The sequence below is a fragment of the Octopus sinensis genome, linkage group LG14, assembly GCF_006345805.1.
Source record: "Octopus sinensis linkage group LG14, ASM634580v1, whole genome shotgun sequence".
Taxonomy (NCBI): Eukaryota; Metazoa; Mollusca; class Cephalopoda; order Octopoda; family Octopodidae; genus Octopus; species Octopus sinensis.
Genome location: NC_043010.1, coordinates 47,980,597 through 47,995,990, shown reverse-complemented (window position 1 = coordinate 47,995,990; position 15,394 = coordinate 47,980,597). Strand labels below are relative to the sequence as shown.

General features: G+C 37.5%; 1 protein-coding gene across 1 annotated transcript in view; it reads left to right on the top strand.

Annotated features, from left to right (window-relative positions):
* Window positions 1-7,618: 7,618 nt before the first annotated feature.
* Window positions 7,619-15,394, top strand: part of LOC115219225 (CDK2-associated and cullin domain-containing protein 1) — a 42,718-nt gene continuing 34,942 nt past the window's right edge. The window contains exons 1-2 of the mRNA XM_029789360.2: window positions 7,619-7,763; window positions 7,847-8,300. Of these exons, the coding sequence (XP_029645220.1) occupies window positions 7,916-8,300 (385 nt within the window). The 5' untranslated portion in view covers window positions 7,619-7,763; window positions 7,847-7,915. The remainder of the gene's footprint in view (window positions 7,764-7,846; window positions 8,301-15,394) is intronic.

The following is a 15,394-nucleotide window of genomic DNA, read 5'->3' as shown; positions in this document are numbered from 1 at the left end:
ATGAGACTGATAGGTGTGAAAAGAATGTGTATGTATAATTTAACCCTTTGGTGTTCAGATTACTCTGTTAAATGTAATACTTTTTCACTCAAATTGTTTTGAATTAATCATGCATTATCTTATAGCTTTGACAATTCTATGATGCGATTGTTTATTTTTAGAATGTCAATGCAGGTTAGGTGTGAGAGGCTAGATATCGCCAGTTTGAATATAAAACATGTAGAATATCTGGGCCAGATATGGCCGGTTTAAACACTAAAGGGTTAAACCTGTAAATATGGCTTTTCTGAGACATTGACCTGTGACACTCAAACAATCAAGTCTCTGGATCAGTTTTTTTTCAAACCTGTGAAACTCTTGATTAAAAATTGCAATTTCAAGGCTGTGCTGTTTGAACAGTATACAAAATCTTCAATAATGCTTTTATTTTTGGAATGATGTTGATAGGTATTAAAGCTAAGACTACTTGAGATCAAAACCAACATTACAAGACAGCATTGGCCTGAAATGATGCTATTGTTTATAACCACATTGTAAATATTGCTATTCCCATGGAGGCGCAATGGCCCAGTGGTTAGGGCAGCGGACTCGCGGTTTCGATTCCCAGACCGGGCATTGTGAGTGTTTGAGCAAAAACACCTAAAGCTCCACGTGGCTCTGGCAGGGGATGGTGGTGATCCCTGCTGTACTCTTTCACCACAACTTTCACTCTTACTTCCTGCTTCTGTTGTATCTGTATTTCAAAGGGCCGGCCTTGTCACTCTGTGTCACGCTGAATATCCTTGAGAACTACGTTTAGGGTACACGTGTCTGTGGAGTGCTCGGCCACTTACACGTTAATTTCACGAGCTGGCTGTTCCGTTGATTCGGATCAACCGGAACCCTTGTCGTCGTAACTGACGGAGTGCTTCCATTGCTACTCTTACAAAACCATCACCAGTGCTTTTTACATGGCTCCAGCACCCACACCAATGCTTTTTTATGTGACACTTTGATTTTTAGGACATCAATTCTGTTGTGATGGGGAGGTCTTCTTGTGTAAATTAAATCTATTCCCTTAAACCAACAGGAAGGGACCAATCAGACTATAAATATGTCAGTATTCTTGACTTAAAGGTCATGGACTCTTTTAGAATCTTGTTGAGAAGTACTCTTCATTCAATTCATTCTCTGCTCCCAGTTGTTACCAATGACAGTCCTTATAATCGAGTATATACTCTTTACTCTTTTACCTGTTTCAGTCATTTGACTGTGACCATGCTGGAGCACCACCTTTGGTTGAGCAAATCGACCCCAGGACTTATTCTTTGTAAGCCTAGTACTTTTTCTATTGGTCTCTTGCCGAACCGCTAAGTTATGGGAACATAAACACACCAGCATCGGTTGTCAAGCAATGTTGGAGGGACAAACACAGACACACAAATATATACTCACATGTACATATATACGATGGGCTTCTTTCAGTTTCCATCTACCAAGTCCACTCACAAGGCTTTGGTCGGCTGGAAGCTATAGTAGAAGACACTTGCCCAAGGTGCCACGCAGTGGGACTGAACCCGGAACCATGTAGTTCGTAAGCAAGTTACTTACCACACAGCCACTCCTATGCCTATATATTTTTTACTTTTATCTTGTTTTAGTTATTGGATTGCAGCCATGCAAGCGCATCATCTTAAAGGGTTTAGTATGACCCTCTTATTAATTCTAATGACGTCATCATCGTTTAACGTCCGTTCTCCATGCTAGCATGGGTTGGATGGTTCGACCGGGGATCTGGGAAGCCAGAAGGCTGCACCAAGCTCCAGTCTTATCTGGCAATGTTTCTACAGTTGGATGCCCTTCCTAACACCAACCACTCCGTGAGTGTAGTGGGTGCTTTTTACGTGCCACCTGCACTATCTATATTAGTAGATTAATGTACTGATATTAAATTACATGATAGCACAGCATAAATGGAAATGTCATTGAGCAGTTGATTTAAATGTATGAATGAGGTAAGGAAGTGTCTCCATAAGTTGTTTAACAAGTCTCATTTATTGGAGCGGAGAAAACGAGCCAACTGTAGAAAACAATGAAACACAAATTAAGAAACTACATGATATTCAAATATAGTTAGATAGGCACAGGAGTGGCTGTGTGTAAGTTAGGTGTAGGAGTGGCTGTGTGGTAAGTAGCTTGCTAACCAACCACATGGTTCCGGGTTCAGTCCCACTGCATGGCACCTTGGGCAAGTGTCTTCTACTATAGCCTCAGGCCGACCAAAGCCTTATGAGCAGATTTGGTAGTTGGAAACTGAAAGAAGCCCGTCGTATATATATATATATATGTATGTGTGTGTATATGCTTGTTTGTGTGTCCCCCAACATCGCTTGACAACTGATGCTGGTGTGTTTATGTCCCTTTGGTCATCCCGAGGCTATTGTAGAAGACACTGCCCAAGGTGCCACGCAGTGGGACTGGACCTGGAACTATGTAGTTGGTAAGCAAGCTACTTACCACACAGCCACTCATGCACCTAGTTAATAACTAATTACAAAGAAATTTTTTCTAAATTGTTATCAGTGTTTGGTACATGGGAAAAACATTAACAAGGTGAAAAATTTGAAAAAGTGTTTTAAGTTTTATTCAGAAAGAACCTATCTCACAGATTTCATACACTTTGACTGAGACATGCCATTTTCCTTGGATAAGCAGATGTGACCCAGAAATCAGGCCCTTTTGAGAAAACGTTTGAAGTTGAAATGCACGTGAGAACTAGAAACTTTTCACAACTTCATCCTTTTTCTCATTCATAAAATGGGTAAGACTCCTGGTATTCAGGTTATCATAATTTTCCACAGCTAATATGTAAAATCATCCGGTAGTGATTTTGACCCCATTTTTTTCATTTGTCTATTAAACGACATCCGATGGTTTTTTCCCATGTGCCATCACATGTATTTTACAATACTATATTATAGTCACTAATATATGGAAGAAAGCAAAACCCTGTGTAACTATGTGTTTGAACATATGATTGTTTTATTTTTCATTGGGTTTTGCTCACCATATGTTATATAATTCAGCATATTTTACACTTTGGCATTCAGATTACTCTGTCAAATGTAATTCTTTTTTTATTGATCATTCATTATCTCATAGCTTAGAGATTTCAATGACGTAATTGTTTATTTTTGGAATGTCATTTTAGGGGTGTGTATGAGAAGTCAGATCTTGCTGATTAAAAGATAAAACAAGAATATTTTGGCTGGATATGGCCATTTTAAATGCTAAAAGGTTAATATCCAAATACCTTGTTAAATCAGCAAAATTTCATCAAAATTAGTTTAGAGTTTGCAGTCAAAGAAAAAAAAATTAGGTACTTCAGATTTAGTGGTTTCTGACACATGGATGTGTGTTGCTTACTGATTAGGGTGTTGGACTCATGACCATAAGATTGTGATTTTGATCCCTGGACTGGGCAATCCATTGTGTTCTTGAGCAAAACACTTCATTTCACGTTGCTCCAGTCCACTTCGCTGTAGAAATGGGTTTAGCCTGGAGAGGAATGGGCTCTGCCAGGCTTTCTCACTTTAGATACGATGCATGGATGCAGCTCCCCAAGGGGTTAAGGGACTTGTCAATTGTCAGTTTCTGACATACTAAAGTGTATAGTTAAGCAGAAGAAAATAGACAAAATTGGCACTTAAGTTTTTGATTGTTGGACATGGATATGAGGAATGGATTGGAAAAAGGTAAGATGCAGTTTCTTGATACAGTTAAGTAAGAAAGAAATACACAGCAAAGAACAACCAATTCTGTTGATTTTATATCCTTTATTCGTGAGGGCGCGTGGCTTAGTGGTTAGGGCATTCGGCTCATGATCGTAAGGTTGTGAGTTCGATTCCCAGCGACGCGTTGTGTCCTTGAGCAAGACACTTTATTTCACGTTGCTCCAGTCCACTCAGCTGGCAAAAATGAGTTGTACTTGTATTTCAAAGGGTCAGCCTTGTCACTCTCTGTGTCACGCTGATTATCCCCGAGAACTACGTTAAGGGTACACGTGTCTGTGGAATGCTCAGCCATTTGCATGTTAATTTCACGAGCAAGCTGTTCCGTTGATCGTATCAGCTGGGACACTCGTCGTCGTAACCGGCGGAGTCTTTTTTTTTTTTTTAATATCCTTTATTCAGTCTGTTTTATGCATGGTAAACCTCATTGCTGCCTAAAGAGAAAGCAGTTTAACTTCTGCTCCTTTTATTTACTTAATGCTATCACTAATTACAGTTAAATATGGAACCCAAGGAAACTGGAGGCTTCACAATGATTATTCTACAGAATATAAGTTCACTTGTTATGTGGGATGTAAAATTTAATGCTTCAGGCTGTTGCTCTTTATCTGAGAGTGAAGAAGAGTCAGTGTTGTTACTTTGGTTAGAAATTAACAAACAATGAATAAAATGATGGGTTGATGGCTTGAGAGGATTAAAAGATCAGATTATGAAGTGGATGAAGCGGATGAAGCCAGAACTAAAAAAAAAGTGTAAATAGCCAATAAGTGAAGTCATGCATAGAGAAGTGAAGAAGGGAAAATAGTGACAGACAGTGTGTGCATCAACAGCAGAAGGCACAATGGCCCAGTGGTTAGGGCAGCAGACTCACAGTTTTGATTCCCAGATGTGTGTGTTTATTGAGCAAAAACACCTAAAGCTTCACGAGGCTCCGGCAGGGGGTGGTGGCAACCCCTGTTGTACTCTTTCGCTTCAACTTTCTCTCACTCTTTCTTCCTGTTTCTTGTCCCCGACTTCCTACGCAACCGCTGAGCCTGGATGCCCATTCACCCATCCGTCGATGCTCTCGGTGTCGGGAGTTGACCTGCTTTCTCTTCTGCGGGTCTTACGAATAGCAAAGGACCACATTTCGGACTTCTCCCACTCTGGGACGAAAGACCACTTCACTCAACAAACAAACAAACAAACAAAGCATCAACAGCAAATTACAATGTATGAACTTGGAGCAGCCTTGTATCTTGCTTGAGCTTGTCAAACCACCCAAACCAACCCATGCCAGCATGAAAATGGATGTTAAGTGATGGCGAATAAAACAAGAGAAAATAAAGCATTAATGAATGTCTGACAAACCAAAATCGTCACTAGCCTTTTGTGGTTCTTATAACTAAATTAACAGCAAAATTAAAAACAAAAAAGATATTCCAAAAGTAGTGTAAAATGAGACTAGAGCTATAATCTATTTGCAAATGCATAAGTAATTAATGCAGCTAGACATAACAGGTTACATAATTTATCAGTCAAATAGGAACAGGTAGTTTGTTTTTGAAAGTGAAATGCAATGCTTATTGAGTTATAGTGATGGTTACTATATTTTTCTTCTTTTTTTTTTGTAAGCAAGTTTATTTTTGAATAATTTTTTTCAAAGAATTGCAGCTGTGTACAGGTCTTGTGAAAGCTTGCATTGCATGTCTAACAGAAATTTAGGAAGAACACTAAGACTAAAATTAACATAGAATCTGATTGGTATAAGTGTGGATGTCTACTTGTTTGCCCAACTTAACACTTTAATTGTGAAATTAAATAGGCCTGGCTGCTGGGGGGGGGGGTGTTTGTCTCCCCTTCATAAATATATAAGGACACAGGAAAAAAATGTGTCGAAGCCGGCAGGAAGCGTCGATGCTTCCTAGGGCTAAACAACGGTGGTGTAATCCCCTACCATCACGTTAAATTAACAGTATACAACCATTCTAAATTTCTTACATATTCTGGTAATGATGTTTAATATCTACCAAATAATAGAATTGCTATTTTCTGCCAGACTCAATAATCACACATCTCAACCAAAAATAATTACAAACTTGACGTTCTTCAACAAAAGATAGATTGGTATTTATGACTGATTTCCACAGTAAAAGAGTTAAAACTAATTTCATGGTTTGTCTCTGTAAATTTAAATTTTTGCTAGAAAGAGGACTCCACAAAATAATACCATAGTTATGATGGCAACTAATTAGGGTCCGATATGTTTGAAAGTACATATCTGGGGAAATAATTTCTTATAGTTTTAGTATTTACCTGCAGGTTTGATCAATGTTTGGTTTAACCCTTGATACCAACCCACCTGTGACCACCCCAGGTTCTATGACATAAACTTACTGTTTTAAAGTGGTCTAAATTATAATCTGTCATCAAGATTTTATGCTGATTTGTCCTAGACCCCAGATTAATAACGAGAAAGTTATTTTACTAAATTCTTCATTATCTTCAAAATTAATTGAAACGAACACAAAAAATATATTGACAGAAATATGATAACAAAAGGCTTAAGATGCATATTAATGATGAGTTCCAGAAATTTAAAATAACATATTCTGTTTTACCATCAAATTCAAGCTGCAGGATTGAATGCAGGAAATTCTTTCTGATGATGATGATGAAAGAGCATGTGTTAAGTTTTTTAAAGTCATTGAGAGAGACAGACAGTCAGACAGCATCTTTTCCATGTCATTTACACTCTTTGTAATTGGTTCAATCAGGTTTAACCCTTTAGCATTTAAAATGACCATATCTGGCCGAAGCATTCTACCTGTTTTATCTTTAAACTGGTCAGATCTGGCCTTTTACACCTACCCTACAGTGCCATTTTAAAAATAAACAATCACATTGTCAAAATCTCAAAGCTATGAAATAGCTGTAGGGTAGGTGTAAAAGGCTCTCTCTCTCTCTCTCACACACACACACTCACACACACACACACACACACACACACCATAAATATTTTAATTACAAAAGCAATTTCAAAAACTCAGATTTTGAAATAGACATACTAAGCATGACCTATACATTTCAAATATTAAGGAGATAAAAATAAAATTACGTTATATATACAATAGGCGCAGGAGTGGCTGTGTGGTAAGTAGCTTGCTAACCAACCACATGGTTCTGGGTTCAGTCCCACTGCGTGGCATCTTGGGCAAGTGTCTTCTGCTATAGCCCCGGGCCGACCAATGCCTTTTGAGTGGATTTGGTAGACGGAAACTGAAAGAAGCCTGTCGTATATATGTGTATATATGTGTGTGTCTGTGTTTGACAACCGATGCTGGTGTGCTTACGTCCCCGTCACTTAGCGGTTCGGCAAAAAGAGACCGATAGAATAAGTACTGGGTTTACAAAGAATAAGTCCCGGGGTCGATTTGCTCGACTAAAGGCAGTGCTCCAGCATGGCCGCAGTCAAATGACTGAAACAAGTAAAAGAGAGAGAGAGAGTAATAGATATTTAATCCCAACTAAGTTATTTGTGAACAGGTCGCGGTCTCAAAGCGACGAAAATATTTTGGCTAATTAAATTTAAATGTCGAAGTGAATCTAACGGTTTTTGTGTTTCTTAAATGGCTTATAAACACCTTCCACGCTGCAATTGTTTTCGTTCCAGCGCACGATCTCAGATCAGGTCACTTGCTATGCAAGTTAATCTCCGTATTATTTTTTTATTTACTATATATAAAAAAACAACAACAATAAGTATTGGTAAAAAAAGAATAAAAGCACTATATAGAATTCTAACATCAATAAAAGCGTTTGGGAAATCGTCAAGCGTTTTAAAAGTAATCTCTGAGCGTCGTCAATTGTTGAGGAAATCGCATAACGTGCATTTTACGACGACTGTCGTAAATCTGCCGGTTTTTGATTTTCTCCCCTGGCAGTTATTTGCCATAAAACGACCGCAGATGGTTGTCTGTTGTACGCGAGATTTCAATTCGGCTCGCTTACCTGGTGAGTGCTCAGCTAATTTGAATAAGTAAATAGTTTTAGTGGAACTGTAATTCAAATTTCGTTTTAGTTTTTTTTTTTTTTAGCGTCGGTGTGTGTTAGTTGCATTTTTTTTTTTTTTTTTGAAAAACCTAAGACAACTGAGTTGCATCACCATGGACGAAGAACCGATGGAAGCAATGTCGGAGGAGGTTCTGTTACAACGAAATGCAGTCAGTGGCTGTGAAGGTTCGACTCACAGCCGTTGTGAAAATGTAGATGCAACTAACACGAGGATGGTTCACAAAGATCGAGCCTTCTCTGGCTCTGAATTGTCCTCTGTTCCGAGCAAGGACCAAAATATGGTGGCATATTCTCAGACTGCAGCAGATTTCCCTTTGTTGTCATCATCGGCAGAGGAACTATTTACCGAAAACGAGACGACATCGCCGACATCAAATTCTAGCACTACTTGTACAACGACGCACACTAACACCACAAATACATCTGATGACACAAGAAAGTCACCTGGAAATCCGCTTGTGCGACCTGGTACTATGGGTAAGTCAACTGCATTCCTCTCGCCCCACTCTCTATCACCATTATATATGTGTGTATATATATATATATATATATATATATATATATATATATATATATATCTGTGTGTGTGTGTGTGGTCATATTTCATGTTTATATTGTCTACCGTCATCTGTAACAAATGATGTTGTTTAGCCATCTCTGATCATAGGTACAACTGAGCAGAGTTATGATGAAAAGCGTTCCCGTCGTGACAATTCAGTCTTTCTTTCAGACGCAATGTATCTAGGTCTACATTATCCATTATGTCCATCTTATTTTTAAGAAAGTCAGACTGATTTGACACAGATCTGGCTGCTATTATTACAAGTTTAGTGAGTAGGGGCCCTCTCGTTAGTCCGATCGAACGGTGGTAGAGATGATAGGTGAGCAAGATCCCGGTGAGCCAAGTCGAAGACCCGCTTTTATTTTTGATTGTAGCCAACTTCATTTCACTAAAGTATTTGGGAGATGCATGAATGTGACAGCATCCCATTTATTTCCCCTATAGATCTGATGTTTTGTATGTTATCAAATGAAATCATAGTTGATCTAATTATTGTTGTTTTTTTTTATTTTGTTGTTATTTTGTTTAAGTGTCGTGGAGCAGTGGGAACGGTAACGATACCAAACTGTTTTGCATTTTCGTTCCTCTGCATTCTAATCTCAAATTTAAAGACTTTATTGTTCACACCTTCCTAGGTTGATAAAATGAAGTTCAATTGTTGTACTGTATTTCTCACATCTCTAACGAACCAGCGAGGGAGTCTATGAGGTCACTGGGTTTACTAAACAACAGCCAAATATCCCTCAAATCACATTATACTGTCTTTAAAAAAGAAGGTCGTTAGATAAGGCAATCTGGGGTACATTTTGTCTAAGGAAAAAATTAAGGTGAAAATTTACCAAAATAAATAAAGACGCGATGATAACCGTTAGAATGTTTTTGATCAAAGATCGATCTGCTCATCAGGGACGATGCCTTGGGGTTAAACAATAACAAATGTGTAGTTTTGTATCTATATAAGAAATTATTCTATTTTAAAACAAATGCACTCAGTTCTGCTTTGACTTCGCTTATCATTGTTTAAAAATTCTTTCTACGTTCTAAAACCGTAAAAAGTGGATCGTTTTCATCCTTGTTTTATATATTATTTGTTTACATTTTCTTTTTGCGCATTTATAGTTTAAATATAGGAGAGACTTGATGGACTGTCGTGTGACTGACAGAAAGAAGCAATGCTTAAGTATATGGTTGCCTAAATCATTAAAATCCACTACATTTATTTGTGTGTGAGAGAGAGAGAAAACGGAGATTCTTACAAGTATTTCATTAAAAAGATATTTTTTAAAGAATGGTATTTGGTATGAAGCGCTTTATAACCGAGCCTATATTTAAGAAAGCCGGCGGTGGTGTCGGATTCCTTTTACGTACTTGCTAAACCTAAGCCCTTTTAGTTAAGGATCGCAACGAACGACCCTCTAACCCCAATACTTTTCTCTCTTTGACACTGTGTGTGTTTGTGTTGAGTGTCCACTGTAGTTTCAATGTCGAATGTCATTTGACAGATCTCCGAAAAAGAAACAATCAACATAGAATGTGTGTGTGGTGTACACACACACACTTAAATACAGTTACTGTAATTATATTTGATTCAGTTAGAAGCTACCTTCGAAAGATTGATGTAATCTTGTGTGTGTGTGTGCACGTACATTTGTGTTTTCTTTCGTTATCTGCGTCGATGCTCCTCTGTCTCTTGTGTTTATATTTAATGCGCTATTTTAAATCGATTAACATTGATTTAATCAATTTTCAGAAACAATAGACATAATCAAAGGCATTTTTCTTCATATATATATAATAGAAAAAATTATTTCAACCACGTTCGTAAAAGGAATTCATATATCGTCCAACCCTCACAAGTTGTATCAATCACTTCGTCTCAATTTGAACATCTATTTTTTTTTTCTTTCTTTTTACGTCGGAATTTTATTCCTTAAATGGCAAACTGCTAGAACATCATAGAGGTCACGGTAAATAAAGTTAATAATTATAATAGCGATTATAAGAATTGCAATGGTTTCTTTATTTGCCAATGGAAACCTAGCAAAGAAAACAAACCCTAATTTGCGGAGGTGTGATTATTGGATGAATTATAAAATTATATATAATACAAGCCGAGCGGATTTGGAATAATAATAATAATAATAATAATAATAATTTCTGATTTAGGCACAATGCCAACTTTTTCTAAGGGGATACGGAGTAGTCGATAATTTCATCCCCAGTACAATGCTAGTAGTTTATTTTATCGATCCCAGTGGGATCGAAGACAAAATTGACCCCAGCGGGATTTGAACACAGAAGTTAAAGAATCAGAAGAAATACTGCATAGCATATAATAATAATTTCTAATTTAGGATCAAAGCTAATGGTTTTGAAGAAAGGGTATTTACTGATTGCATCAACTCCAGTACTTGACTGGTACCTTATTTTGAGGATCCTGGATGGATGCAAGGTAGAATGAACTCCACTAGGAATCGAACTCAGAATGTAATGAGCTGAAACAGATAATGCATGGCGTTTTATTTGATGCTTTAACAATTCTCCCTCCATTCCACTGTCCCTAAATAATATTGGTTTCATACTTTGGTACAAGGCCAACAACTTTGGGGAAGGGGATAAGTTGGTTACACCAACCCCAGGCGTCAACTGATACTTTATTTTATCGACCCCGAAAGGATGAAAGGCAAAGCCGAATTTGGCAGAATTTGAACTCAGAACACGAAGACAAATGGAATGCTGCTGAGCATTGTACCCGACATACTAACAATTCTACAAGTTCTCTACCCTAATAATAATAGGGATAATATTATTGGTTTCAAATTTTGGCACAAGGCCAGTAATTCTGGGGAAGTGGGGAAGTCGATTACATCAACCCCAGTCTTCAACTGGTACTTTATTCAACCTGAAAGGATGAAAGGCAAAGTCAACCTTGATGGAATTTAAACTCAGAACGCAAAGACAGGTGAAATGCTGTTAAGCAGTTTACCCACCATGCTAATGATTCTGCCAGCTTGCCATCTTAATTTTTTTCTACTATAGGTACAAGGTCTGAAATTTGGGGGGGCAAGGTGCTAGCCGATTATATTGATCTCAGTGCTCAACTGGTACTTATTTTTATTTGCCACCATTGGATGAAAGACAAAGTTGACCTCGGCAGAATTTGAACTCAGGACATAAAAAAACTTGAACATGGTTCTGGGTTCAGTCCCACTGTGTGGCAACTTGGGCAAGTGTCTTCTACTATAGCCTCGGGCCGACCAAAGCTTTGTGAATGGATTTGGTAGACGGAAACTGAAAGAAGGCCGTTGTATATATGTATATATGTGTGTGTGTTTGTCCCCCCAACATCGCTTGACAACCTATGCTGGTGTGTTTACGTCCCTGTAACTTAGCGGTTCAGCAAAAGAGACCGATAGAATAAGTACTAGGCTTACAAAGAATAAGTCCTGGGGTCGATTTGCTTGACTAAAGGCAGTGCTCCAGCATGGCCACAGTCAAATGACTGAAACAAGTAAAAGAGAGTAAATACTGCAAAGCAGCCCAAAATTCTAATGATAATATAATAATAATAATAATAATAACAATAGTCATTTCTAATTTATTCTCAAAGCCAGCAATTTCGAGGAGAGGGTGTTTGTTGATACACCATCAACTCCAGTACTTGACTTGTACTTTATAGTAGTAATAATGTTTCAAACTTTGGCACATGAACAGCAATTTTAGAGGGAAAATGTGTTAACCAATTACATTGACCCCCCCTCCCCCTCCACTTCCACAGTACTTGGCTGGTACTGATTTTATTGACCCTAAAAGGATGAAAGGTAAAGCCAGTCTTGGTGGTATTTGAACTCAGAATATAAAAAAATAGAAGAAATACTTCTAAGTATTTTGTCTGGCATGCTAATGACTCAGCAGTTCAATAAGAGAACTTTGCAAGTGTCAGTTCACCCTGATTTTTGTAACACCCATTCAAACCATCATTTCTACTATAAGCCTGAAATTTTGGGGAAGGGGGATAGTTGATTACATCAATCCCTATGCTCAACTGGTACTTATTTTATTAACCCCAAAAAGATGAAAGGCAAATTGGACCTTGGTTTAATTTGAACTGAGAATGCAAAGTTGGAAAAAATGCTGCTAAGCGTTTTGTCTACCATGCAAGCAATTCAGCCAGAATATCACCTTAACACCTATTCAAATAATACTAATGATTTTGTTACATGAATGTTTAAGGAAAACAAGTTTTTAACCCTTTATCATTCAGATTACTTTGTCAAAAGTAATACTTATTTATTCACATTTTATACAATTAATACTGTCTTATGTCATACCTTTGAGATTTCAAAGATGTGATTGTTTATTTTCAGAATAACATTGCAGGGTAGGTGTGAGAGGTTGGATTTGGCTGGTTTGAATATAAAATAGGTAGAATATTTGGGCTGGATATGGCTGGTTTAAATGTTAATGAGTTAAAGGAGTAAGGATGATTCTCATGACCCTTCTCAGCTTGGTTGGAGAAAGTTACCCTCAGTTTAGAGACCTTGATCTGCATGTTTACTGTAGAGTGAGCTCCTCTAGAGGCACTCAGTGACCAGATGGTGGTGGTTGTTGTCCTGGGCAATAGATTAAATTTATTACCCTCATTTACTTGAGTTGACCAATTATCAAAAACATTGGATGAGGACAGCTGTGTAAAGAAGTGCCTATCTATAACTGTGGAGGGAACCTGTGGAAGAGGTAGATCCAGGAACATGTGGGATGGGGTGGTGAAATATGATCTTCAGATGCTGGGTCTCATGGAGGTGATGGCAAGTAACAAAGACTGTTGGCAATTTGCTGAGCTTGAGAAGACATGTCAAGCTAAGTGAAATCATGGTTGTGGCCAGTGCTGGTGACACATAAAAGACACCTGTGCTGGTGACACATAAAAGGTAACCCATGCCGATGACACATAAAAGGGATCTATGCCAGTGACACATTAATGACACCCATGCTGGTGACATGTTAGAAGCACCTGGTACACAAGGTAAAGTGGTTGGTGTTAGGAAAGGCAACCAATTGTGGAAACTAAGCCAGAACAGACTGGAGCTTGGTGCAGCTCTCCATCTTACCAGTTCCAGTCAAACTGTCTAACCCATACCAGCATGGACAGTGGACTCTAAATGATGATTTTAGTTAGGACTATCCTCATCTTTTATGAAAACAGCGTTTGTTATTCAGGATTATGCCAATGGATACTCATGGAAAATCCATGATTAATAAATATCCAGTGTTATAGTTAATTACTCATGATAAACTCTATTGAAAGGGATTAACTGAATGAAATTCATGTTTTGTTTTATCACTTAAACTAGCTATATCTGGCCCAAATATTATATCTGTTTTATATTCAAACCTACCAGATCCGACCTCTCACACCTGTACAATGTCATTCTGAAAATCAACAAACACACCATTGAAATCTTGAAGCCACAAGATAATGCATGATTAATTCAAAACAATGTGAATATATAAGCATTGCATTTGACAGTGTAATCTGAATGCTAATTGGTTAATGAATAAAAAATAATATACAAGCAAGTTAGTTAGTTAGTTAATTTTTGGCTCAAAAAGCAAGGCCATGTAGGGGGACATGGAGTTATGTACAGGGTGGTGTTCATGTAAAGAGTTCAGGTCACTTGTGGTCGAGGGAGACTTTGAACCGAGCGGTTGTCGGCATCTTCGCTATCTCGTCCAGTAGCTTATTCTACGGATCCGCAACCCGGACGGAGAAAGCCCCTCTCCTTCGATTGAGATGAAATCATCATCATTGTCATTTAATATCCCCTTTTCCATCTGGCATGGGCTGGATGGTTTGACAAGAACAGATGAGCCAGAGGGCTTCACCTGGTTCTATGTCTGTTTTAGCATGGTTTCTACAGGTGGATGCCTTTCCTAAAGCCAACTACTCTATTAAATGTATTGGGTGCTTTTCACATGGAACCAATACAAGTGAAGTTAACAAATACCTGCAATATATATATGTGTATATATATATGTATGTATGTATGCATGCATACCAGTACTTAACTAACAATTAAGTACTGGGGTTGATATAATTGACTTACTCCTCCACAGAATTTGCTGGCCTTGTGCCAAAATTGGAAACCAATATTAATATCAATATTTAGCTGAAGCAACAGAGTGATTCAGGCCAAGAGTTTTGTGAGTTGGCGCTTATCAAGGTTTAACTCAAGTTTGATAAGTACCAATTATACGAAACCCTCAGCCCTTGAGTCATTCTGTTGCTTCTGCTAATCTATCTAATATATATAGATCACAGTATGTGTGTGTGTGTATATTGACTAACGCATACATTTCTACAATTCTCAACTGATTTTCACCAAACTTTACTTACACATTACTTATGTCCAAAGGATGGTCATGCACTATAACATTTTGCCCAGAGCTCCCGCATAAATGGACAAACCAGGAAAAACGGTGGTTTACGCAGGTTTTTCTCTAATTCATTGTATGTACATAGTTTTTTTGTATGTAGGGTCTTCCATACTTTCTTAATCTATATGGTAATATATTGGCATTAGAAAATATTTTTTAATGGTTTTCACATGTTTTTGATTTATTATTTATTTATATGTTGTAATTGTGTATTATTACTTTCTATATATTTTTTTTAATTGTGTATTGGTGTGTATTTTGTGTTCAAGTGATTTGGTTAGAGAATATTATAAAAGTGAAAGAATTTTGTCTATTCTTTTATTTCAACTGTTTTCTATACTTTTTAAATCTGTCTGGTCATATATTTGCATTACGGTATATTGTTTAGTTGTTTTCACATTTTTAAAATTTATTATTTGTCTGCCTTACAACGTGACATCTTTTCACTGTGAACTGCTAAAGATTCAAAACAATATTCATGAACTGAAGTCAAACTCTTCATGTCTTCATTTCTCAATTTCAAAGTGGTCGTATACTGTAAGCACATGTTTTTTTTTTTTACTTGTTTCAG